The sequence below is a fragment of the Bombus vosnesenskii genome, unplaced genomic scaffold, assembly GCF_011952255.1.
Source record: "Bombus vosnesenskii isolate JDL3184/JDL3185 unplaced genomic scaffold, Bvos_JDL3184-5_v1.1 scf7180000016274, whole genome shotgun sequence".
In the NCBI taxonomy this organism is placed as follows: Eukaryota; Metazoa; Arthropoda; class Insecta; order Hymenoptera; family Apidae; genus Bombus; species Bombus vosnesenskii.
The window spans coordinates 2,167,770-2,190,833 of NW_022884343.1; the positions used below are offsets into that span (position 1 = coordinate 2,167,770).

Genomic DNA, 23,064 nt, shown 5'->3' on the forward strand with positions numbered 1-23,064 from the left:
TTAGAATACTGGAAATACTTGAGATACAACTTGATCTAACCTAAATGCAGCGGCGTTAAATAATCAACATATCATTGATGACACATGCATCATCTGTCACTAGAGGTTATTAAAGTCACACTGAGAAGAAAATATTAATAATTTCATTCTTTTTCTTTATTGTATGTTTTATCATGTATTATTATAAAATAAGTAACCTTTAGTTTTAGTATACAACAAATTTGTTTCCCTTTATAGTAATTTAATATATATTATTAATTATTAGGTAAACAGAATGTTACCTTATAAAGAGTTCCAAGCAGTTGTACTTGCTGCTGGAGGAGGTTCCCGTATGACTGAGCTTACTCGAAGTCAATATAAATGTTTGTTGCCAATTGGAAATGTACCAATGCTCTGGTATCCTCTTCAATTATTAGAACGTGTTGGTTTTAAGGAAGCTATCGTTATTATATCTGAATATATGGAACGCAATGTTTCCTTAGCCCTAAGTGACTTGAATCTCAAAATTAAAACAGATATCGTTGCTGTGAAAAATGCAGAAGATTTGGGAACTGCAGATTCTATCAGACTTATTCACGAAAAAATTCACACAGATTTTTTGGTCATATCTTGTGACTTGATTACAGATGTGGACATATGTGAAATTTTGAATCTTTATCGAAAACATAATGCTAGTATCACAGCATTAATGTTGCCTGTTCCTAAAATACCAGATGACTTTGTAACACCTGGTCCAAAAAACAAACAGAAGCCTGAAACTGATTTGATTGGCATTTGCAATGAGACTGGCCGATTAATTTTCTTGGCCTCAGCCTCAGACTTTGAGGACACAATAAAAATTTCACAAACATTCCTTCAGAAACATCCAAGTTTTACTATGCATTCAAAATTAATGGATTCTCATTTGTATGTCATTAACAAATGGGTTTTAAATTTCCTAGTACAGAATAAGTAAGTAGAATTTCACAAAAAAAGCTTTTAACAATCTAATTTATAAATTTTCTTACTGAATTAACTTTTGCTTTTTATAGAAATTTTACTACACTGAAAGGTGAACTTCTTCCATATATTGTTAGGAAACAATTTTCAAAACCTTCCAAACAATGTACAGATGATAAAAATGCTTCTGTAGTACAAATGAATTTGAAGGATGATATCTATTATTTCGCGGTTGAGAAACCACTCGACGAATTAATCAGAAAAATGTCAGCATACAATGATCATGGCACTGATTTAGAAGATGCTTACCATGGGGATATAATACGATGTTATGCTCATATTAGTAATGGGAAATTTGGTTTGAGGACAAATACCATACAAATGTATCACCTTGCTAATACAAAGGTGAAAATGAACGACATTTATTTTAATTAATAGTTTTAAACATTAAATTAATAGCATCAATAGAGATATAAGAATATATTGTAGAATATAATATATTTTAGATATCAGAATGGTGGAATAACGATAATGATGGACAGTCTCCTGTACCAATTATTGCTCCTACAGCAACAATACGTAGCACACAAATGCAAGATTGTTATGTGGACAATAATGTTCTTATTGAAGAAAAAACATCTCTTAAACACACTCATATTGGGCCAAATGTAACCATTGAATCAAAGACTAGAATATCACAGAGCGTTTTAATGGAATCTGCAAATGTCAAACAACGGTTTATATTTAAAATAATTAAACTTTATGTTCATAGAAGGAATAGTTATAATTTATAAATCATTTGTTGCAGATGCGTAATACAGAATTGCATATTAGGTAGTGGTTGTGTTATTGAAGAGGGTAGTGAATTGAAGGACTGTATAGTTGGTTACAAACACATTGTACCATCTGGAAGTCAATATTCTCGCGATGTTCTGACTGATGCAAATGACCTGATAGTAATTTAATTATTCGCAAATATATTAAATACATTAGTCATTTAAATAATAAATATATTTGTCTTTATAAAGTTAGTATATTATCATTAATTCGAATTAACCTTATTTCTTAAAAAGAAAGTAAAATAATACAAATATGTATGCTTTTTTAATACAATATATATCGTAGATCCAAATTGTATCAAGTTAATCATACATAATAAATATATAGAAATAAAAAAATTGTTTGTGTGGCGTAAAATTAATATTCAAATGAGAACCACTGTGTGTTTGAATAAAGGACCGTGTGGAAAAGGACCGTGTGGAATCGAAACACATACAACTTTCTTTCTTATACTGTTCCTTCGTGCAAAATGGTAAGCGTGTACTCGCATCTCTCAAATCTGAATATTCTAAAACGATCATAAAAGTTATTTTCTTGCAAAATATTTCAAGCCTTTTTAAATTATATTTAAAAATATTAAAAAGTTATAGTTTTGATGTAAATGTGTCGTATCAGTATATTATTAATGTGAATAAACGATGATTGAGGTTATGTGACAAATGTTTGTGACTCGTCACCAGATTTCAAACTAATCTCTCGACTGAAATCTTGGTTATAGCACCTATTGCAAATACTTTATTGCTTTAAATAAATTTATTGTAGAGGTATAATTATGGTACGACAATTTCTGAAATATATTAATATTTTTACGCACCAATTGAGGTTATGTTTATTAAAAGTTTATGAAACCTAACCCAAATGACAAAATACTTTTAGTATTTAGTATTTAGTATTTTAATAATTTTGTAATTAATAATTTTATTAATTTTTACAGACGAAAGGTACATCGAGCTTTGGTAAGCGGCGAAATAAGACACATACATTGTGCAGACGTTGTGGTCGTAGTTCGTACCATATCCAAAAATCACAATGTGCACAGTGTGGATATCCTCAGAGAAAAATGCGATCATGTAATATTTTACTTTATATTCACAATAAATTCTAGTAGTTATATTTCAGAACATTATTCATAAGTTGCCCAAAAAATTTTGAACTTTGTTATAGATAATTGGTCCATAAAAGCTAAAAGGAGAAAGACTACGGGAACCGGCCGCATGCGTTATTTAAAAATTGTCCGTCGTAAATTCAAGTAAGTATAAACGTAAAATGAATAGCAAATAAGAATGGTTGATTTCGAATAATGAAAAAACAACTCTTCTCTATTTTTTCTAGGAATGGATTTAGGGAAGGTTTGCCAAAACCTAAATCAGTTCAGACTAAATAATCTTAACTTTTATCATTGTATTATATATCTATAAAATTTTGACTTATAATAAATGTCTTAAAAAGTCTAAAAGCCTATTGTATATTATGTACGTCAATATCAATTCCATTTTAATTAAATAGTTAATTAATCAATTAGTTTTTAAGTAAAAGTAGTTGAGATTTAAGCCTTTAAGCAACTATAGTAAATAACAGATCATCATAATAGTCGTATTTTCACTGGCTGAACTTCATTTTAGATTAGATTTATCTTCAGTTTTCGTGACTTTTGTTATAGTATATAATAGTTTATATGAGTGACATGAATATGAGTAGAATTCAAAAATACTAATTTTGAAGTGTCTAGGTCATTATTTAACAAGTTATGTGTATATAAAATTCATACATAGTACACAAATAAATTACTTAGACTTTTTTTTCATCCACTACTGTAAGTTGTAAATAAACCGTGCATATTCATGGAAAATTATATTTTTATGAATATAATTTAAGAAATGGATATATTTTTGCATATTGTATGCACTCTTTACATTTTTTAATTTCCTATAAATGCATAAAAATCTACAGTGTAGTGAAAAGATATGTATGCCCAGATTGTATAATATGCATAAACTTCTATATGCACAACTTTTAAAAAAATGATTATCGCGCCTTAAAACTAATATTTTTGGACTTTTGGTAAAAAATTATCATATGTTATCAAAGAGAAATCACAAATTTGGCGTGGCCCAAAATTAAGTTAGTTTTTTTTGCCAAACAAGGATTATGGAAAGATTAATGTTTAAACAACTAGAAAATGCTGAACGGTGGGGTTGTAGATCTACCGCGCAGACGCGGCGCAACTTTCGATTGCATTCCATCTTATAATAACCGCGGTTTCGCAAATTTATATTCAGTAATGCGCAGATTTATATTACAAAGCGGTAACTTATATCTGTTTTGAAAATCTATGTAAAAGGTATTCGCTTTTTAGTTAGTCGGAACCGGTATGTTATTGGGTCACGTTCGACAACACTTTCGTCTTCACAAGCATCGAAAAATTAAAATCTCTATGATTATCTAATAGTAAAAAAAGAATTTTAAATAAAATACAAAAGAAAGAAATCTAATATACAAATATTTAAAAAATCAGGCTAATAATAAAAAGTAATTATCTAATAGACTTTAAGTTCAGTACGCAAATGACCGTGTGGAAAAAATTGTTTGGTAAGTACGAATATTTTATATATTTAAATTTTCAAATTTTTGTACAATCTTGATAAATATTAATGAATTTTCAAGTAACTTCAAATTATAGTAATTTATAATCATTAATACAAATTTTAGGCAAGTATCTTTTAGTGACCAACACTGTGAGTTGTGGTTTGATGATGGCGGCAGGGGACGTTCTCCAACAACGCAATGAATATTTGAGAAAGCATAAATGTTTACCTACTAGAACATACGTTATGGCAGCGTCCCCACATGCAGAACAAAAATTTTATAACTCAAAAGATTCTGACAAATATATGCACGATTATGTGAGAACTAAAAACATGGCTATTGTGGGTCTACTTCAAGGTCCTTTTCATCACTGGTTCTACATGATTTTGGATAGGGTAGTTCCCGGGAAAACTGTACTCTCCGTTATCAAAAAGACCTGTCTAGATCAAAGTATAGCCAGTCCAACTTGTCTAGGAATATTTTTTATTGGTCTTGGTCTTTTAGAACACCGCACTATGGAGGAGATTCGCGAGGAAATGAAACTGAAATTGTACGATACGTGGAAGGTACATATATTATATATATGTATATATATACATATACATACAAACACTTCGCTTTCCCGAACTATTATTACATTTCCTTCATGGCACATTCAAGTTATATATGTATTATAACTGTAATTTCCTTTTTATTCTATTTATGTTCAGGTTGACTGTTGCTTTTGGCCTCCAACACAGTGCATTAATTTCTTATTCGTACCCCTACACTATAGGGTGCTCTATATCAATTTTATGACAATGATCTATGACATTTTTCTATCATACATTAAATATGTAAGTTTCGATCACATGTTTAATTTTCGTACAAACCTCTTGATTAACTTTCTAACAAAATGTATTAAATTCATCTTTATTATTATATAATTTATTAATGTATTTATTACTTCTTCTATTACTTCTATTACTTCTTCTTGCAGGACGCGCAGTATGAGTGATAAACATCTCAGAGCTAGTCTGTTGTACAGATTATAAATAATTATAATTTTTTTGCATGATTATCCATAACTTGCAATATATATATTATTTTATAATATATATATATATTTTTTTTTAAATATATGTTACCACCGAATAATACAAAAAGTATCATATAGAATGTATAATACTCGACACGAAAGGAATGTTATTGAAAATAAAGAAACATTTGTTTTTGTATAAAAAGAAAAGTATCGTTTATAATTTCAAAATCCTATTATAGCTTATTAGTTGAAATTAGATGATAATTTTAAGCACGTGCTAATATTTATCAACAGTTGGCAACGAATGGAAACTAAACAAATTAACTATAGTTAAACATACCTAAAACATTCCAACGCTTATTTAACTTAATGCACTTATTTAATCATCGAGATTCACACTGGCGTCGAAAGTTTCGAAATTTTCGATCTCTTAAGTCCGAATGATGTTTATCACTATTTATCGATGTGCAATCGTCTGATGCATCTTGGAGAAATTCTTATTCCATTTCCTTATCGTCCGTTACAACAGTCCATCAGATGCAACATATTTATTAGAGTGACAGCTTTTGTTTGTCATTTGGCGACAATGGGATTACAAAACATCTTCTAAGCCGTCGGTCGCCAGCGAGCAAACAGCGATTATTCGCGTGTAAATATAAATAATAAACCGAGCTAACAACAAACAAGACAGCCAGATAGATATCGATGCATTTACAAAAATTCTATGACAATAAAAATAAGTATTAAAGGGTAAAGAATTTTCTCTGGAGACAATTCTTGTATCTAAATCTTAACTGAAACAACAATAAACCGTTTCACTTTGCTGTACAGATTTCATATTCGTTTATTTCTTCTATGATTTGCTTTAGTTTTAGCCAAATTTCTAGTTAATTACACGAATAGAATAATATTTAAAAATTATATAAAATATTTTCAGTAATAAAACTATTGATCCAGCGCGATAAAATTTTCGAGGATTTGCATAATAATAGTCTAGTTTAATTAGAATCGAAATATGATTGATGATGATAACGATTCAATCAACTGCGAAAATTATATCTTTTGTAATAAAAATTGTGTTAATATCGTTTGTTTACTGTTTCTTGATTAGCTTCTAAACAGATTTACTAGTCTACGTTAACAAAAATTAGTGATCATGTTTATTTTTACATAAAAAAACAAATACGAAAATAGATGTAATGTTTTTTCAAATAACTATATCTGTATCTATATTTCACAGTTATAGTAAAAATATAAAAACAGATAACAAAATGATATCAAAATATTTGTATAAGTAATGAAAGTTGAATAAATATTCGTTTACGAGTTAACCATGGTTAGATTGTTTGCGAAATGGAGGGAGGTCCAAAACTCGTGCAGTGCCAAGCAGCATTAAAGCTGGAAAAATTTCGCAAAATTTTTATTGTCAGACATAAATTACAATTTATATTGGCTCGTGAAAGTATTTGAATACTCACAGAAAACTTTTATGAATATATTATATAATATATTCTGAAATTTCATTAGCACTGTAACGAGTCATGAGTCACGATTATTGTGATTACATGTACGTATTGGTAAAATTTGGAACAAATCTAAAAATGTATATTTTAGGAAGTAGATATATGTGTGAGTGTGTGTGTACGTAGCGGTGCGGACGGCGCAAGGTCAAAAATGAAAACTATTGTGAAACCGTTATCGTCGCGAAAAAGCCCAGGAAGAAAGAGTAACATCAGAGCCGGCTCATCACAACGACGGCTAATCCCCGGCGAGGAAGTTTGAACGCGTAATCGTTATGCTGATCAATCGGTATATACGTACGCCGGAATAAACAGGCGAGCCGCAGAATAAACATTTTTAAATTAAAAAATCGAGAAAAAGTCGTTATATTGTTAGTAGTATATCTTGTATATATTATTTTAAAAAGTTGAGTCCACAGCAAAGTTATTTTCACTTTCTGCTCTCTCAACCTATATACCCTAACGTTCCTTGATCTTAGAATATAGAGACGACAAGATATTTATTGCACTGATTTATTGCCAGCATATACTCCCAAAGATCATCAAAATGACCTATATTATTATTATATCTGCATGGTCTCTTTAGTGAGATCATCATTAGCATTAATCATATGTTTAAGACTATTATTCTTGTTGTACATTCAGCTATAAATTAGTTAAATTTTTATAATATATGTTCTGTAAATTCTTCATACATTTTCAGATTGGTTCCAACTTTTACTCATATATTCACAATAATCTTAGATTTAAAATTTTCTGTGCTAGGTGTACCAATACTTTCATGAGCCTTGTATATTTAACATTAATAAATTTGAAAATATACATTTTCGTCGAAAATATCCTAACCTCAAAAGTTTGTTTACCGGCCAAATTTATTTCATTCGAAATTGAATGAAGTTTGTAGAAATAATAAAAAATACTATTTCAGACTAATCTAATTGTTAAAAAATATCCAATAACGACTTAATTCTTAACTAAAATATACAGTTTATTTACATAGATATATCGAAACATGTGATACGTGAAAATACTTTAAAAATTAAATATAGAAAAATGTAGAAACAAATTGATAAGTTACCGCTTCCCATTGTGTACATTGTCGTTTTTCCAGTCCATTTCTGGAATTTTTTTGAATGATATGCAACATATAAGCCGGAACCAATAAGACCGCAGCCACTGAAAATTCTACAGCCCAAACAATCACGGTTTCTATTGCTAATCATGCCCTTTACAGTAGATGTTTCCTGCATTTTTCACTTTATAATAATATAATATAAAATTTCTAAACTATATACGAAGGAACTTTTTTCTAAACAATCAGTTTACGACGATTTTATGTAGGTTATGTTTAAATTACCATGTTCACAATAAATCGAAATAAATCGAACTTTGATTCAAATTTTTGAAATAATATACTGGAATATTATATTATAGCTTATATTTAAGTAATAAAGATTAAGAATGTATATTAAACTTTTATTATAGGTTAATAAATAAAATACAGTTTAAAATTTGTCTTTTACCAAGATCGATAATAAATTAAATATAACCTATAAAATATATTATATTTTTTATAATCCCTCTTTCATAAACTTGTATTACAATACAGTAAGTTAATAAAATAATAATTTTAAAGGCACATATAATTTACTAAATTATTTTTACAATTATTTGATTATTACTTTATTTATTTTTTATTCAAATTTGAGTATACAAAACTTAAGTGAGTCAATTTTCCCACAATTTTATAACGATAGTAGTTTTTAATCGTTTACTGAAGAACAAAAAATAAATAAAATTTTGGAAAGTGTAAAAATTGTAAGAATTTTGACAAATTCCATTATTTCAATGTGCTAATTATTCTATGAGCTTCTTCGCTTTGAAGAAACGTCTTAAGTAAAGGACTTGCCAGATTGAAAGAACCAAAAGCCAGCACATGGAAAATATACTGAAATAAAGTACACGTGTGTTCGTTGCCTCTGAAAATTTTAAGAAAGGTAATTAAATGTTTTTTTAATTCTGCCAAAGGGTTTAACAAAAAAGATATTTAGTTATTTTTATATCTTGTAGTACCATTTGTGTCTCTCATTTCTTCTTCATTTTTCCGCATTCGAGCAAAATCTTGGACAATAGCTTCGGATAAATCTTCCAGACGTTTTAATTCAACTTCAGAAGGTTTAAGCTTTGCTGCTTCACCAATCTTAAATAAAAGTAGTTAATTAGTTAATTGTTATTTCATACTGTCAAATTCCAGATTTAGAATTAATTAAACTCAAAATTCAAACACAATTTAATATAAAATATAAGTCTATGTCTAGGAAACTCAAATCTGTGCTCATACTCCATTAAAAATAAAATTGGGTTTTATTAAAATATTATGAAGTAACTTTTTTTCTAAACAAAATTTTTCAGATATTGTGCTAACTAATTCATGCTAAAACCCATGCCATTAAAAGCCATATGGGTGGTCACTAATAAAATCAATATTGCTACATTACCAACTGTGTGCCCATACAAGCCACATATAAAACAAAGAAAAGATAGGAAATATTGTAAGTTTATCCTTGAAACTTTTGCTAAAGGTGATAGATATTGACAATCCATAGAATATATTACGAAATATTATATTTTTTATACAATATTTCATATTATGTAAAAGAAAAGGGGAGAAAATATAATTTCCTTTTGTAAATTGAAAATTAGGGTAAAATTAAGGATTGTCAATTCCTATGAAATATTCAATACATACTTTATCAAGAATGAAACAGAATTGTTACATAAGAATAATTTAAAAATCAAATTGATGAAAACAATTTGATATATCTATATATTAAAATCATTCAAAGAACTTACTCCTTCATAATTCTTTGCTTCAATTCCACGTTTTGTTATTAAATAAATCTCTTGCTTAATCTGTTTGATATCTAAAACACATTTTTAAGTTTAGGTAATGAAATATAAAGAAACATTATGTATTTTAGAATTATGTATCTGTATACATACTGCCCGAAAAAGATGGTTGTATGGCATGTGCCATAAAGCAAATTTCAAATGTATCATATGTCTCTGTGACAAATGAGAATTTCAACATCTTCCCATGGGGAATATCATCTTTTTTCGATAGAATATCTCCTTTTGAATCTCTTATCTATAAAATTACGAAAAGTTATTAAATTGTTCAATTCTTGTTGTAGTTTGATATCTAAAAATTGAAAAACAACTCAATTCTCCATATGTGAGTTAAGAGAAGTTAACCTAATATAACCTCAACATAATCTCTGTATACAATATACACTTAAAAAAATATGATAGAAAATTGGTGATTTACAATGTATTCGGTTTTAACAGCTGGTGTCACAGAGACTTCATATTCCCCAGCAACCAAAACATTTGCTTGAACTTCCTCCTTTAAGCACTTGAAAGCATTCGGCTCAAGGTAAAATCTGATACCGTGTGCATACGCAAGTAACGTTACGAAAATATATATTACACCTCGCATTTTTCAAGGAATTTCATTAAACTGTATTGAATAATCTCGAAGAAAAATATTACTTAAGAATACTTGAAATTAACAGTAACCCATCAACATACTGATGAGTTGGCAGCCATTAGGTATTTTGGATTAATCACGTGATATGATAGAAAACAAGAACATGGCGTACATTCATAAAAATTCAAAATTTAATTAATTAGTATATAAGAATCATACAATAATCAATCCTATTAAGAATCATTAACTCTTTATATAGCATTAGTTTCTTAATTTAAAGCTTCAAATACAGTTTTAAAGCGACCTACAACTGACAAAGAAGAACGGCTAATTGTGGGTTACCTTAAGTTTTTAAACCGACGCCGACAAGCGCGCCATTTGTAAACTACGCCGAATTGAATTTGAAGTTTATAAACGGTGATAGAAAAGTGACCGTTATTTGTAATAACAGGTAATACCTAACAAATTATATCTATTCTCCCAAGTTATTCCATAAACAATTGCTTTTTAACAATTTACTAGTTACAAAGCACATATATTAAAATGTCAACCTCTTACACACTGGAAGAAATTTTGGAAAGACAATGTGAAAAATTGCAAGATCTTGAAATTGCAACGATATTTGTTAAAAGTAAGGTTAAATTTGTATTCTTTAATTTAATATCTTATATTACAATATTTATATTTAATTTTATGTCCAGGCAAAGATGCAATGAAAGAAGAACTTCTTAAAATGCGTACAGCAATCTTGCAGAAATGTAATGATATAGAAATCATGAGGCAAAAATTGGATGAAATAAAGAAGCAGAATAATGAATGTAGAGTATGTTTTATAATTTTTTATATTTTTACACATTTTGCGTTTAAATAAGTTTTAATTAGAAATCTAAAAATAAAATTAATTCTAGGAATTAATGTTACATATCAAAGCTGTGAATAAAAAAATCAATCACATGAAAAAAAATATTCCATCTGAGTTGATTCATGATTATTATGAAACTCAAAATTCCTTATCATTAAGAAGCATGCCGGGAGAGGAATTCACACCAGTACATACAGTAATAAGTGACAATAGAGAAAAACAAGAGACTCCAATGATAGACTGTAAAAAAGTATTATTTAACGAACCTGAAGTTTGTCTTATGATATCTTTGATAGACACGGATGAGTTCAATAAAATCCCAAAGTACATTATTGGGAGACAATCTTTAGAAACAGTCAATAATTTTATAAATACCATCAATCAAATATTAAAAGCAAAATATATGTTTTTATCATTGGGGAAAGCTCATGCTAGAAAACAAGGCGATTTGAATCTTTATTTACACTACAAAAAACAGGAAATGGACATCTGTAATGATAATAGTAAGTTTTCTATTTTATATAACTGAAGTACATATTTTATTATTACAGGTAAAAATTGTGTTTCAGAATATGTATACTTTTTCACTGGTGAAGATTATGAAAGACAAACGAAATCCAAATTAGACAAACTCAAATTAAATCTAATGATAGTTCTACGACATTGCAAAAGATTAAGGGAGCACAGGATAAAAAATGATGTCCGATATGTAATATTACCAAAATAATAATTAAGTTATAATTATAAATCAGGATATTGTGTAATAAATGAATGTTTTATTGTACAGAAAGAGTAAAAATGTAATTTAGCAATTATGCATCTATTAGTTATATTAATTGATACTATTGTAAAATATATTTTCTACTATCCCATTTCTTATACTTATTTTGTCTTTAAAATTTAATATCAAGGTTTTACTCAAATTAATTTGATTAAAAATTTATAATTGAGATATCAAATGATGACAAATAAGTTTCTAACGTTCTTAAACTGCGAAAATTTTTTAAGATTCGCATTTGTTTCGGTCGTCGTGGGAGCGTGTTTACCAGAAACACTCAACTCATAAAGATTAGACTCCCTGTCGAATTGTTTCGACGAAACGAAGACACAAGTTTAGTTTGCCATGAAAGAATTCTTCCCTTTTCATTTCCAAGGAACGAGGTAATCTGCTCTGAAATAATTTCGATCGTACGCTCCACTTGTGGAGATAAGATAGTCTAAAACTATCATTTTTTTTTGTAATATTTAATAGTAACCTTACCGTATAACAATAATTTATTTCAACTAAGAAATTACACATCAATTTAACAATTTAATAGTAAAAAATGCATATTCAAAAAATCTCAACTTAATGATTAATATATTGAAAAAAGATAATATATAATTAATGTTATGAGAATAATTTTTCAAATATTATATGTAAAATTTAAAAGATTGTAAATAATAAAATATTTTTCATTTAATACGAAAGCGCGTGAAAATAATTATCGCTATATAGGATATTTCTCAAGAATTAAACAGTTCGAGCGAAAATTCATGATTATGTAACTTTTTATTTATCGTATATCTTTTTTCTTTAAAATATAATCGATTAATGTTAAAATTTTAGATAAAAAGAATTCGTAGATTTCTTCCAACATGAATAGCGGAAGAATGGAGTCGATTAGCACATTAAGCGAGCATGAAGATGATTTTGATGAATTCGAAGGATCAATTATTTGGTCCCAGGAGGAACCATTTTCCTCGAATGAAATTTTAGAATTAGCTCCAGATCCCGATAAACAAAATCGATTAAAATCTTTATGTCGTTTATGTGCTGGAGAAACTTTACATCCGATTTACATCTATTCCGAATTTGGTGAATCTTTGAAACTTTTGCATAAAATAAACACATGTTTAAGTGTTAAGGTAATTATTTGTTGAATTTTTTACTCCTTAGTACAAATTACACTAATTTTATGTAAATATATAATTACTAAAATGAAAACATTAAGATCACTTATAGATAAATGAAACAGAATTTAAATTCTTTTTGTTGCTATGCATACGAATTTTTCTATAATAATTAAATTTTTAAATATGATCATTAAATATGAACTTTTTCATAGGTAAAGAAAACTGATCCTCTCCCCAAACAACTTTGTCCAACATGTGTTGAAAAGATTACTTGGTGCAATGAATTTGATGTTCAATGTATCAGAGCTGAGGAAACTCTTCTTGAAATTTTAAAGCAAAACCATTCTTTCAATAATGCTAGAAATGATGTTCAAGAAAATTCTCAGGGGAATATTGATTCTTGTCCATTGTGTGTTGAAGGACGGATGAGAATTTATAAAGAAGATAAAGAGAGTAGAAAAGATGTTGAACTGTACGATAGCGATATTGTTCTTGAGAGTAGTGATGAGGAACAAATTCCTAATGAAATTAATATTGAACAGAATGAGGAACCAGAAAACGAATCTATAACTTTGTTCTGTTTGGGTACCAAGCAGAAATATCTGAAATGCGGAGCTTGTATGAATTTGTATCATACAAAAGAGACTCTTGATGAGCATAAATGCAAACCTAATTTACAATGTACTTCCAAACCTTACAAGTGTGATATATGCTTTGCAACTTTCACGTTTGAAGAACGATTGCAGTTTCATCAACATTTTCATAAAGATGCAAAAGCGTTGTATTGCGAAATTTGCAAAATTACGTTTGGGAAGGAATTAAAATTGTTTTATCATTACAAGAGGTATTACCTAGAAAAATTATTATAGAAAAATTTAAGTAATATATCCATTTATTTTATTTGCAGATATCATTGTAAAGATGGTAGAGTATCCTGCTTACAATGTGGAAAACTATTTGAAAATCAAGAAGGATTAAAAAAACATATATGTGTGGATGGAAAAACAAGACCTCATGTATGCGAAGTTTGTTCCAAGGGGTTCTGTGATGGATACACTTTGAAACGCCATGTGGTAACTCACCTTCCAGAAAAGCCGTACAAATGTCCAGAATGTTCAAAAAGTTTCACACAAAAATCAAGACTGAATAAACACATTGCTGGGCACAGCATCATTTTGGAAAACAGTCAAACTATTTGGAGGTAGTATATTTGTTTTTGTATCATTCTTCAGTAATCAACAAGTTATGTTTTATAGGTGTATTCGTTGCGGTGAAGTCTTTGGAAGTTGCGATTCCACAGATGAACACTGCAAAAAACATGAGGAGAAAATTAGTCTTATAGAAGAGATGCAAGTATTGAAATTGTACCATTGTGAATTCTGTAGCAGCCACTTTGCAGATATGGATCACTTAAAAACTCACAGAGAATCTCACGTTATTGAGAAACCATACTCTTGCAACCATTGTAACTCTACATTCAAATCTTTCGCAGAGGCTGTTCTTCACTGGAAAGAGCACCCAAGAATATTCAAAGTGCTAGTAGTATTTTTATGTGAGATTTGTGACAGAGATGTTAAGGAACTATCTTTGCTTTATAAACATAAGCAGAAGAGACACCAACCAGTGCCTAGAAGATCAGAGAAGAGCAAAGAGAAGTTCATTTGTGAACTCTGTGGAAGTATTTTTGTGACTATAGAAGATTTTCAAGAACATGGAAAGTACAGATGCTCCAAATTCCCATGTGATATTTGTGGTAGTCTTTTACCAACTGCAAATTCTCTAAATGCTCATAAAAGAAGACATAGTGGACTAAGACCGTACGTATATTAAGTTATATTAATATTTTATAATTTTTATGATTTTTTATTCTTATATAGATATGTTTGCAATATCTGTGGTAAAAGCTACACTCAATCCAGTCATATGTGGACCCACAAAAGGTTCCACATGGGTGTAAAACCCTATGCCTGTGAATATTGTGATCAGAGATTCACAATAAAGCCAGATTTGGCAGACCACACTAGGAAAAAACATACAAGGGAAAGACCATTCAAATGTGATGTTTGCAACAAAGCTTTCTTAACTGGTTCTGTCTTCTACCAACATAGGCTAATACACAGAGGGGATCGTAGATACAAGTGCCACTATTGTGAAAAAGCATTCACCAGAACAGAAGCTTTAAACAACCACATAAAGATTCACACTGGTGAAAAACCACATGCATGTGATGTTTGTGGAAGATGCTTCAGACAAAAAGGAGACATGAGAAAACACAGGCGAACACAACATATTGCCAAACAAGACACAAAATAGGTTAAGCTAAATATAATTATTAAATACTCTCATATAAACACTTTATGATAATCTTTTGTTGTAATGAATTATTTTCAAAGGTTATGTTGTGATTAATAAAATGTAAATAAAATTTTTATGATGGTAATGCTTTATAAATTATATTTAAAAAAAAAATTATGAATTATGCATATCAATTACTTTTAAGAATCTTTGTTCTTTTAAGGTTATGTAAATATTGGATGGATAAGAAAGGAATATCGTAAAAGGAAAGAAAAAGAATGATTGATATTGTAAAGTGATTTAAATTTGTATTCCTTTAAAATTAGGCGCGATAAGAAGCGCGAACAGGTGCGCAGATGCAACACGTATAGAACAGGTGATACGACCGATGTCTCGTGATTCGTACCACTGAACCTTACGACTATAACAAGTGCAATTGTTACTGATAAAGATTGCACACGTATGAGGTTTGATTTCGTTACAATAGAAATGATGACGAACTACAGATAAAAATCATTTCGTAAGGTGCTCCACGTACCTGACACTCGTTTGTAAGTCTATGTTCGATCACTTTTTAATTTCAATTATAACGTTCACCGATCTTGTTTTCGACCTACATACCATAATAAAACGATATATAACGATCAATTAAAACTCAATCGATGCTCCTTCTAATTACCTTATTCAATATTTTCTGTCATCTTTAATGACACGTACCTAACCTAATTCAATTTGACATATGCGTAAAATCACAATGAAAATTAAAATTTTGTATTTTTCAAAGGGCTTTTATTACTTTTCAAATAAAATTATAAAAAATGTTGACGGTAAATGTTTTTATTTTGATAGCATAAGTAGAGCAAGAAATATTGAATTTCACTTGATGAATTATATTAAGAAATAGACATAAATATTTTATATAAGTAGCAAAAAGTTTATACAATAATAGTTTTATTCTTCAGTCACAAGAAGACAAACATCATTTTTCAGAAGTTCCATGAAGAATGGCATTTCCTCCGCTAGTTAGTTCTACGCCTCCTCCTTTAGACAATCTAGGGGACTCTGAGGAAGATGAGTTTGGAGATTTTACTACTGGAGGCATAGATGGTAATTACAACATTTTTTACAAAAATATATAATATATAATAAAATTATACAATATGATATTATAAAAATATATAATGTAATATAAATATATAATATATATAATGTATAATATAAATATATAATGTTATATATATTTCTATTATATATCAACATTTATATTCTAGAATTATCTGTATCATCAGATTCACCGCATAAGCTTGTAACTCCAATCCAAACACCTTTAACATCTCAACATACTTCACCGAGAGTAAATGGTATTTCAGAAATTCTAGAAAATTCTCAAATAAATGTTGGTCCAAAACCGAATATTACAGAGGACCTTTTAATACTTGAGAAAATAAATGATACTGTAAATGATATTAAATTCGGGACAGAAGTTGAGAAGTTGGATGAAATCATAGGAAATGATAGCAAAAAGAACCTGGGAAACGTGAACAATAATAATAAAGAAATTATTGTAGAGAGAGGGGTTTCTAATGGAGTTAATTTAACCAGCGAAAGCAATAGCTTTGAAGGAAACGAGGGGGAAGCTAATCATTTAGAAGATATAGAACCTTTAAGTCTAGATCTAGGAGATCCGACCGCCGCTCCTGACACGGTACAGTCATTAAACGATGCTTTTTACGATTATGAACAGTTCGAAGATTCACAAAATTGGATTTCCAGTAGCAATACATCTACAGATATTTCGAAAGTAGATTGCTTTAAAATTCAAGACTCTGGAGTCACGTCCAATAATGTAAACAGTTTAAACAAAGACTTCAATGGAGAAAATAAAGAAGATTCGAATTTGGATTCAGAAGATACCATTGTAAAGTCGAAATTAGAAGATAAATCTGTAGAGAATCTAAATGTATCTATTAAAGAAGATGACTTTTCATTTGAAGCTGACGGTTTGGAATTTGTAAATGTTAAAAATTCAGTATTTTGTAGTCCTATTGAAAATGAGTTGAGCATTAATAACTCAAGTAAGGAGTTTTTTTTAAAAGATCAAATGGAACATGAAATTGTCACAGATCTTCAGTTTTCTGAGATTGAAGATGACCACTACTCTGCAGCACTGCCAGATATTTCCAAGTGTCCGAGCGAAGAATTTAGCGACTTCAAGTATGATTCTATGTTGGAAACTTCAATTGCCACACTTCAGCCAGAGTTTCCTGACTGTTCCACGGAATCGAGAGAGAACAAAGAAAAAATGCTAGTTCAAGATGACGATTTTGGTGATTTTACAAATTTCTCTGAGCATACGCAATTCGAGAAACTGGATGAAACAAATGTACCTGATAAAAAAAACGAGGAAGATGATTTTGGAGATTTCAATGATTTCGAAACAGCATTCGAGCAGCCTTCAGTAGAACAGTCGCAAATTAGTTTAAAAGAGTCAATTTGTCGAATAGAAAATAAAAGCGTGAGTTTTTTTTATATTTATCTTCTTTGAATCAACTACTAGAAACTTGCATAAATTTTCTTTAGGCTGCTAACAAAATAGAGGACATAATAACTACTATGTTTTCAATGGACTCTGAGCAATGTGAAATTGAGATACAGCCATTGATAAGTGAGGTGGACGAAGTCTGGCAAAGTATTAAAAATGTTGAGGAAACGAATGCTTTGACGTACCAATGGACAAACAGTTCCAGCAACAATGTATTGCTAAACTCTCTTGGTATTGATTCTCGTAATATCGTGAGTAACATTTGCTTGTATAGAATGGTACAATCGATCGAAGATTAAATTTAAGAACTCGCAGTTATTCGGGCCGAGATGGAACCCGAATGTTCCAAGATTTGCTGCGAATCTTGGCTTTACTCCGTTAGAGCCAATCAAAGCCACAACTGATCCTCAACCAGTTGCTTTATCGAATATCAGCAAATCCCAAGCTTCAACTAATTCAGAAGTAAGTTTTTAAATACAATACTCTTCGGATAAGCTATTACATTTTTCCCCAGTTAAGATTTCATGGAATCTTGTTATTGGTGACAATTAGAAGTAGTAAACTTCCAATTAGGTTTTCATAAAATTATTATTAAATAGTTTCTGAAATTCTTTTGATTATTTAAATATTATTCTACTAATAATTAATAATATTGCACACAGTATATTTGATCATAATTAATATTGACATAATTTTATTAGGAAGTACCTGCTGCTCAATTCGATTGGAATAGTTCTGGGCTTGTTAATCCCTTAGAAGCTAGTAAGTATTCAGACCAATGTATGTTCATGTTACAATTTCATTAGTTTTATTTTGCTACCACAATATCAGATATTCTTTAATAAACAAATAAAGAAGTACCTCACATTTTAGTGTAAAAATATGTAATTGCTTTATTCACTTTGCATTTGCAATTATGTTTTGTATAAAGTGTGCTAATTACTGGGAATATTCTTTGATAAATCGTGTAATCTAGGTGGTGGGTTATCTGCTCTTCTACCTCTGGACTTTTTGTGTCCCTTCGATCCTCTACTAACATCCCACAACTCCACCAATTCTGAATCCTATCGTCGACCAAGTAGCGCAAGGAATCCTATTAATCATCGTAAGTCTTAGGCTTGTATTTGTATAGCCAGAACACACAGACACATTAGATTGTTTTCCTGCATGCTTCTACTCTATCGTAATACACATCTATATTCAAAATCACCGCTTTCAAATGAAATCTTTTACAAAACAACAGATATCCCAGAAGTAAATGTAAATCGGGAACGATGCAATTCAGTGTCAAAAGTGGAGACGATAGATTCTCTGGAGAATGATATCACGAAGTCACAGAATACGAAACGTTCACAATCTTCGAAAATGATCGAACCTTTGCCTGTTCCACGTGCACCAGAATGGAAGAGGAAAACTGATCTCGACTCAGGACATAAACAGAAGAGCACAAGTATTCAAAGAGGCATTCCAATGGAGAAACAATGTCTACCAACAGAAAAGCAGTTTCTATCAATTGATAAACAGTACACGAGCGAAAAACAATTCGTGTCGGTTGAGAGATCGTTTCCGTCAAGTGACAAACAGTATTCATCAGCGGAGAAATCGACGACGGGAGACGTTTACCGTGGCAAGCCTATGACCAAGAGATCCGGATCCGAGCACGTAGTAATGGACAGATTCGGTCGGGTAATGCCGATTCAGCCAGAAACAGCGAGGATATTGAACCGTTTACCGGATCTTTCGTTTCTCAGCGCTAGAACTCTGATGCTCGATCGGGAACACAAACAGCTCGCCTGCGAAATGGGTGTTATAAGTCGTAAAATGCCTGGCTGAGTAACGTCGGTCTGAGCGCGAGTTTGAAAGGTCACAACATTCGATAGATCTCACTCTGTCCCGTGGACAAATTGATGAGACGTAGAAACCAAGGAGAAAAGACGTTCCGCTAACCTTTCAAACCCGCGCTTGGGCCGACCTTTGATCCTAACCTATATTTTCCCCCTGAAAAAAGAAGAAAAAAAAGCACTGACTGATAAAGTATTCTGTATTCTTTATTCAGGAAGGTAAAAAAGAGATATGGGATATGCGAGACGATGGATGTTTATTTTCCGTTCATAGAAAGGAGCTATTCCACAATACAGTTTTTCTATCATTTTTGCATGATAAAATGGCGGTGTAGAACCTTATTATTTTGTTCACGAAATGGAGTCATAATATTTTATCATTTAAGATGTGATCATTTCCAGATCTCTAGATACTTCCGAGTATTAGTAACGAAAACATCACTCATAGTATGTAATACACAGCTTTTGTACGTTATTTCTTTTAACTCAGGTATGGATATCTCTTGACCTTTCTCCTTGCTTCTTTATTTTTTGCTCTCAGATGTGGACCAATATATGTATACTTTAAAATAGCTTGTAAAATATGATTAGGCAGTATGATTATACATATAGTATGATTAAATTTAAATTTCTGATATTTCTAACCATATCTGTTTTAGATAATAAAAGAACTCTTGCATTGATATATGGTGGAGTTCTTATTAGAGATAATTCATATTTCTGTTTCCAACTTTGCTTTTTAATTATGGTATAGTTTGTTGATATAATATGTGTTGCTAATTAGTTATTTACGTGCTTGTGAGCTTCGTAAGTAGTATGTACTTAATCTTTTATACGTACTGACTCTGTTCCGTGAACAGGTGCAAAAGTAAGTAAGTTAGTGGTGCAGCCAGAAATTGTTAATGGAGGCATACGACGATGTCAGAAGTTAGTTTCATGGTTAATCAAGAAAGAAATTATTATTTTGAGAAAGAATATTTTTCAATTTTGTGTTCAATTATGCTTCTGTAAAAATTATACTTTATATACGCATTTTTATTTCGTAAAGCATATTAAAAATATACGTATTCTTTATCCATGTGAAAAGAGGATAATATGTGAATATAACGAACGAAGAATTAACCGAACTATTAACAATTGTTATTTCAGTGAAGTTTGTACTACCTGACCGCACCACAGTTACAGATAGTTAGTGATATCGAATATTCGATACTCGAGTTAAGACTTACTACCAATACTACGTTCAGAGGGAATTGTCATGAACATACTTGGCGTTCAAAAGTGACTTAACAAATAATAACAATAAGATATCGTAGGTGAATATAAAAGTATTCGTGAGAAACTTAATAGGGGGTGCTTATACCTTTGACATTTGATAACTATTATTTTTCGTAGACTGAATGTTCGTACTATAGTATAATGATTTAAAGCCCAACTAGGTATTCTATTATTAGCAAGGAGAGGATTAATCTTGAGTGGAAGATTTGAAAGGAATTGAGGCGATTATGGGCGATTTATATAATAGATATATTATATATTTTATTTATAATCCTATTATCAAAGAAAATGTCCAAGGTGTTAAGCAAATGGTATATTCTAATTGTAAAAATGTTAAAATGTTAAAACGTTATTAATTTTATCTAATTGTGTTTTAATATTATATCATAGGTATTATAATTACTCTGTCATAAGTATTTATTATCTAATTACATTTGTTTTATGTTCTGTGCACACAGTTAATTTGTTAAATTAATATATGAAAAAATATGGTGATATGGTGATATTTACAATCTTTTGTTTTTTAATAATCGCTTCTGTAATCATTCAGTGTTGCTGAAAATCTTCTACGCAAGAACAATGTTCTCTTATATACAGGATAGATCAGAGGGAAAGCCTGTGTCATTGAATTGGTACTAGTCTTAAAACTTACACATAGAATATAGAAATACTTTACTCTTATTTCTACTGTGTCAATAAAAACTCTTATTTTTATTTTATTAGCCGTATTGAATCAATACCAAATATTCTATTAACCACTGTTTGAAAATGATGCTAACATAAATATGTGTACTCACACATGTTACTTTAAAGTGCATATACACACATTCATGGCTCAAGGGGCACCTATATAGTATAGAATATAATAGATTCTTTTCTTTTTTTTTGTTCTATGAAAAGTTCAGGAAAATTACTAATTTGCCAGTGGAATCATGCCCATCGTTATACACGTCAGGCGTAGTCGTGCGCCGACTGGTACGGACAGGTACCAAATGCCACAAGGTCACGACTCGTGTGCCCGCATACATGAAGGAAGAGAGTTAACGCGAGAAGAAGAGAGAAACCTTTTATTGTGCGGCTCACTGTTGCGCCGGCAAGGTGCGCAACCAATGAACAGCAAAATAACAGGTGAAAGAACATATACGTCGCACTATGAGAGATGTGTGCTCTTAGCAGGAATGAATTTTTATGAACTCGCATTCAAAGAGTAGCTTAAACAAATACTTGCAACATACATTATCCAAAAAGAACTACTGAAGAATACGACAAAATAAATATAATATGGAAGATGTACTCAAAATTACTGATTACTTTCCCAGTAATGATTGGTCTCACTACTAGTTGCAACAGTCAGAATTGCTAGTGTATTACTAGTTAGCCAGGAATATTTTTTTATAAGAGGCTGGTGCCATAATATATGAAGAAGATAAATTTGAAGTTATATATAGAATATTTAAACTGGATATTGCCACAATTAGGTTAAGACTCTGGACAGAGTAAAAGTCATGAATCAGGTTGAATTAAAAATTTGCTAAGGTCACGTTAATGTGCATTCTAACACATTTTGTGCTATGTAGGTTACCTGGATGACAAATTATGTAAGATTAGCATGATTAAAATATTTAATATTTAATAAAAATATAGTGTACAAAAATTTAATAAAAATACAGCACGAGATGTATTAATTTTAAGGAATATTAAAGTCTTCGATGAAGATTAAAATGTATTAAGAGACCAGCGAATAATGTATTAGGAAATGTATTAAAAGACCAGCGATGTGCGGTATAATTCTATGAAGAGGAAGTGGAGAGATGTGGTATTTCCATGTGACTGGACAATAGAAAAGGTCGGGCATGTCTTGTGGTATTTGCTTTGACTAATAAATGCGTTTGCGAGAAAACGCAGGAGTCGGCAACGTGTCGTTCTCTCGAGCGGCACCACCGGGCACGGGTGG

At 30.2% G+C, this 23,064-nt stretch overlaps 8 protein-coding genes across 19 annotated transcripts; 6 read left to right on the plus strand and 2 right to left on the minus strand.

The window, feature by feature from the left end:
• Positions 1 to 4: 4 nt before the first annotated feature.
• On the plus strand, positions 5 to 1,966 carry LOC117242624 (translation initiation factor eIF-2B subunit gamma). Of its 2 annotated transcripts, none has more exons than XM_033509461.1 (5): positions 5 to 161; positions 266 to 951; positions 1,032 to 1,344; positions 1,446 to 1,675; positions 1,748 to 1,966. In XM_033509461.1, the coding sequence occupies exons 2-5, from the start codon at positions 275 to 277 to the stop codon at positions 1,902 to 1,904; spliced, it is 1,377 nt and encodes a 458-aa protein (XP_033365352.1). In that variant the 5' UTR covers positions 5 to 161; positions 266 to 274; the 3' UTR covers positions 1,905 to 1,966. The 2 variants fall into 2 exon arrangements, with proteins under 2 accessions (XP_033365352.1, XP_033365353.1); XM_033509462.1 differs by lacking the exon at positions 5 to 161 and having other exon boundaries at positions 266 to 396; positions 516 to 951.
• Positions 1,967 to 2,150: 184 nt separating this feature from the next.
• Positions 2,151 to 3,240, plus strand: LOC117242634 (60S ribosomal protein L37). Of its 2 annotated transcripts, none has more exons than XM_033509482.1 (4): positions 2,151 to 2,251; positions 2,714 to 2,849; positions 2,944 to 3,028; positions 3,112 to 3,240. In XM_033509482.1, the coding sequence occupies exons 1-4, from the start codon at positions 2,249 to 2,251 to the stop codon at positions 3,161 to 3,163; spliced, it is 276 nt and encodes a 91-aa protein (XP_033365373.1). In that variant the 5' UTR covers positions 2,151 to 2,248; the 3' UTR covers positions 3,164 to 3,240. The 2 variants fall into 2 exon arrangements, with proteins under 2 accessions (XP_033365373.1, XP_033365374.1); XM_033509483.1 differs by lacking the exon at positions 2,151 to 2,251 and adding an exon at positions 2,259 to 2,554.
• Positions 3,241 to 3,977: 737 nt separating this feature from the next.
• Positions 3,978 to 5,383, plus strand: LOC117242631 (mpv17-like protein 2). 2 transcript variants are annotated; one of them, XM_033509478.1, is made up of 4 exons: positions 4,012 to 4,368; positions 4,489 to 4,931; positions 5,076 to 5,201; positions 5,345 to 5,383. In XM_033509478.1, exons 1-4 carry the CDS (start codon positions 4,344 to 4,346, stop codon positions 5,360 to 5,362), a joined length of 612 nt encoding a protein of 203 aa, XP_033365369.1. In that variant the 5' UTR covers positions 4,012 to 4,343; the 3' UTR covers positions 5,363 to 5,383. The 2 variants fall into 2 exon arrangements, with proteins under 2 accessions (XP_033365370.1, XP_033365369.1); XM_033509479.1 differs by lacking the exon at positions 5,076 to 5,201 and having other exon boundaries at positions 3,978 to 4,368.
• An 822-nt stretch (positions 5,384 to 6,205) lies between these two features.
• LOC117242635 lies at positions 6,206 to 8,304 on the minus strand. Its single transcript, XM_033509484.1, has 2 exons — positions 7,985 to 8,304; positions 6,206 to 6,784 (listed from the first exon to the last, which is right to left on the minus strand). The coding sequence occupies exons 1-2, from the start codon at positions 8,154 to 8,156 to the stop codon at positions 6,714 to 6,716; spliced, it is 243 nt and encodes an 80-aa protein (XP_033365375.1). The 5' UTR covers positions 8,157 to 8,304; the 3' UTR covers positions 6,206 to 6,713.
• A 245-nt stretch (positions 8,305 to 8,549) lies between these two features.
• On the minus strand, positions 8,550 to 10,526 carry LOC117242630 (transmembrane emp24 domain-containing protein bai). Of its 2 annotated transcripts, XM_033509476.1 has the most exons (6): positions 10,235 to 10,526; positions 9,910 to 10,054; positions 9,760 to 9,830; positions 9,405 to 9,407; positions 8,980 to 9,106; positions 8,550 to 8,885 (listed from the first exon to the last, which is right to left on the minus strand). In XM_033509476.1, exons 1-6 carry the CDS (start codon positions 10,403 to 10,405, stop codon positions 8,764 to 8,766), a joined length of 639 nt encoding a protein of 212 aa, XP_033365367.1. In that variant the 5' UTR covers positions 10,406 to 10,526; the 3' UTR covers positions 8,550 to 8,763. The 2 variants fall into 2 exon arrangements, with proteins under 2 accessions (XP_033365367.1, XP_033365368.1); XM_033509477.1 differs by lacking the exon at positions 9,405 to 9,407.
• Positions 10,527 to 10,600: 74 nt separating this feature from the next.
• Positions 10,601 to 12,631, plus strand: LOC117242627 (spindle and kinetochore-associated protein 1-like). 4 transcript variants are annotated; one of them, XM_033509467.1, is made up of 6 exons: positions 10,601 to 10,847; positions 10,919 to 11,027; positions 11,098 to 11,219; positions 11,305 to 11,761; positions 11,810 to 11,967; positions 12,267 to 12,631. In XM_033509467.1, exons 2-6 carry the CDS (start codon positions 10,940 to 10,942, stop codon positions 12,477 to 12,479), a joined length of 1,038 nt encoding a protein of 345 aa, XP_033365358.1. In that variant the 5' UTR covers positions 10,601 to 10,847; positions 10,919 to 10,939; the 3' UTR covers positions 12,480 to 12,631. The 4 variants fall into 4 exon arrangements, with proteins under 4 accessions (XP_033365358.1, XP_033365360.1, XP_033365359.1 ...); XM_033509468.1 differs by having other exon boundaries at positions 10,657 to 11,027; positions 11,828 to 11,967; positions 12,267 to 12,623; XM_033509469.1 differs by lacking the exon at positions 12,267 to 12,631 and having other exon boundaries at positions 10,655 to 11,027; positions 11,810 to 12,130.
• LOC117242622 (zinc finger protein 678-like) lies at positions 12,305 to 15,814 on the plus strand. 2 transcript variants are annotated; one of them, XM_033509459.1, is made up of 7 exons: positions 12,305 to 12,419; positions 12,868 to 13,166; positions 13,367 to 13,998; positions 14,062 to 14,355; positions 14,411 to 14,971; positions 15,032 to 15,467; positions 15,673 to 15,814. In XM_033509459.1, the coding sequence occupies exons 2-6, from the start codon at positions 12,897 to 12,899 to the stop codon at positions 15,465 to 15,467; spliced, it is 2,193 nt and encodes a 730-aa protein (XP_033365350.1). In that variant the 5' UTR covers positions 12,305 to 12,419; positions 12,868 to 12,896; the 3' UTR covers positions 15,673 to 15,814. The 2 variants fall into 2 exon arrangements, with proteins under 2 accessions (XP_033365350.1, XP_033365349.1); XM_033509458.1 differs by lacking the exon at positions 15,673 to 15,814 and having other exon boundaries at positions 15,032 to 15,583.
• Positions 15,815 to 15,863: 49 nt separating this feature from the next.
• On the plus strand, positions 15,864 to 22,403 carry LOC117242621 (aftiphilin). Of its 4 annotated transcripts, none has more exons than XM_033509453.1 (8): positions 15,864 to 16,000; positions 16,440 to 16,556; positions 16,721 to 17,964; positions 18,030 to 18,242; positions 18,298 to 18,453; positions 18,693 to 18,753; positions 18,968 to 19,096; positions 19,235 to 21,829. In XM_033509453.1, the coding sequence occupies exons 2-8, from the start codon at positions 16,454 to 16,456 to the stop codon at positions 19,822 to 19,824; spliced, it is 2,496 nt and encodes an 831-aa protein (XP_033365344.1). In that variant the 5' UTR covers positions 15,864 to 16,000; positions 16,440 to 16,453; the 3' UTR covers positions 19,825 to 21,829. The 4 variants fall into 4 exon arrangements, with proteins under 4 accessions (XP_033365344.1, XP_033365345.1, XP_033365348.1 ...); XM_033509454.1 differs by having other exon boundaries at positions 18,307 to 18,453; XM_033509457.1 differs by lacking the exons at positions 18,968 to 19,096; positions 19,235 to 21,829 and adding an exon at positions 22,011 to 22,403.
• Positions 22,404 to 23,064: the final 661 nt, after the last annotated feature.

Coding starts and splice junctions, on each gene's coding strand:
- LOC117242624 (XM_033509461.1), top strand. CDS start 275: ATGTTACCTTATAAAGAGTTCCAAGCAGTTGTACTTGCTGCTGGAGGA. Junction 952..1,031: donor AATTTCCTAGTACAGAATAA/GTAAGTAGAATT, acceptor TGCTTTTTATAG/AAATTTTACTACACTGAAAG. Junction 1,345..1,445: donor ATCACCTTGCTAATACAAAG/GTGAAAATGAAC, acceptor AATATATTTTAG/ATATCAGAATGGTGGAATAA.
- LOC117242634 (XM_033509482.1), top strand. Junction 2,850..2,943: donor TCAGAGAAAAATGCGATCAT/GTAATATTTTAC, acceptor ACTTTGTTATAG/ATAATTGGTCCATAAAAGCT. Junction 3,029..3,111: donor ATTGTCCGTCGTAAATTCAA/GTAAGTATAAAC, acceptor TATTTTTTCTAG/GAATGGATTTAGGGAAGGTT.
- LOC117242631 (XM_033509478.1), top strand. CDS start 4,344: ATGACCGTGTGGAAAAAATTGTTTG. Junction 4,369..4,488: donor CGTGTGGAAAAAATTGTTTG/GTAAGTACGAAT, acceptor TACAAATTTTAG/GCAAGTATCTTTTAGTGACC. Junction 4,932..5,075: donor AATTGTACGATACGTGGAAG/GTACATATATTA, acceptor ATTTATGTTCAG/GTTGACTGTTGCTTTTGGCC.
- LOC117242635 (XM_033509484.1), bottom strand. CDS start 8,156: ATGCAGGAAACATCTACTGTAAAGGGCATGATTAGCAATAGAAACCGT. Junction 6,785..7,984: donor AATGTACACAATGGGAAGCG/GTAACTTATCAA, acceptor AAATTTTTCCAG/CTTTAATGCTGCTTGGCACT.
- LOC117242630 (XM_033509476.1), bottom strand. CDS start 10,405: ATGCGAGGTGTAATATATATTTTCGTAACGTTACTTGCGTATGCACAC. Junction 10,055..10,234: donor CTGTTAAAACCGAATACATT/GTAAATCACCAA, acceptor GTAATTTTATAG/ATAAGAGATTCAAAAGGAGA. Junction 9,831..9,909: donor ACAACCATCTTTTTCGGGCA/GTATGTATACAG, acceptor AATGTGTTTTAG/ATATCAAACAGATTAAGCAA.
- LOC117242627 (XM_033509467.1), top strand. CDS start 10,940: ATGTCAACCTCTTACACACTGGAAGAAATTTTGGAAAGACAATGTGAA. Junction 11,028..11,097: donor TGCAACGATATTTGTTAAAA/GTAAGGTTAAAT, acceptor TTTTATGTCCAG/GCAAAGATGCAATGAAAGAA. Junction 11,220..11,304: donor AGCAGAATAATGAATGTAGA/GTATGTTTTATA, acceptor AATTAATTCTAG/GAATTAATGTTACATATCAA.
- LOC117242622 (XM_033509459.1), top strand. CDS start 12,897: ATGAATAGCGGAAGAATGGAGTCGATTAGCACATTAAGCGAGCATGAA. Junction 13,167..13,366: donor ACACATGTTTAAGTGTTAAG/GTAATTATTTGT, acceptor ACTTTTTCATAG/GTAAAGAAAACTGATCCTCT. Junction 14,972..15,031: donor AGACATAGTGGACTAAGACC/GTACGTATATTA, acceptor ATTCTTATATAG/ATATGTTTGCAATATCTGTG.
- LOC117242621 (XM_033509453.1), top strand. CDS start 16,454: ATGGCATTTCCTCCGCTAGTTAGTTCTACGCCTCCTCCTTTAGACAAT. Junction 17,965..18,029: donor GTCGAATAGAAAATAAAAGC/GTGAGTTTTTTT, acceptor AATTTTCTTTAG/GCTGCTAACAAAATAGAGGA. Junction 19,097..19,234: donor AAGGAATCCTATTAATCATC/GTAAGTCTTAGG, acceptor ACAAAACAACAG/ATATCCCAGAAGTAAATGTA.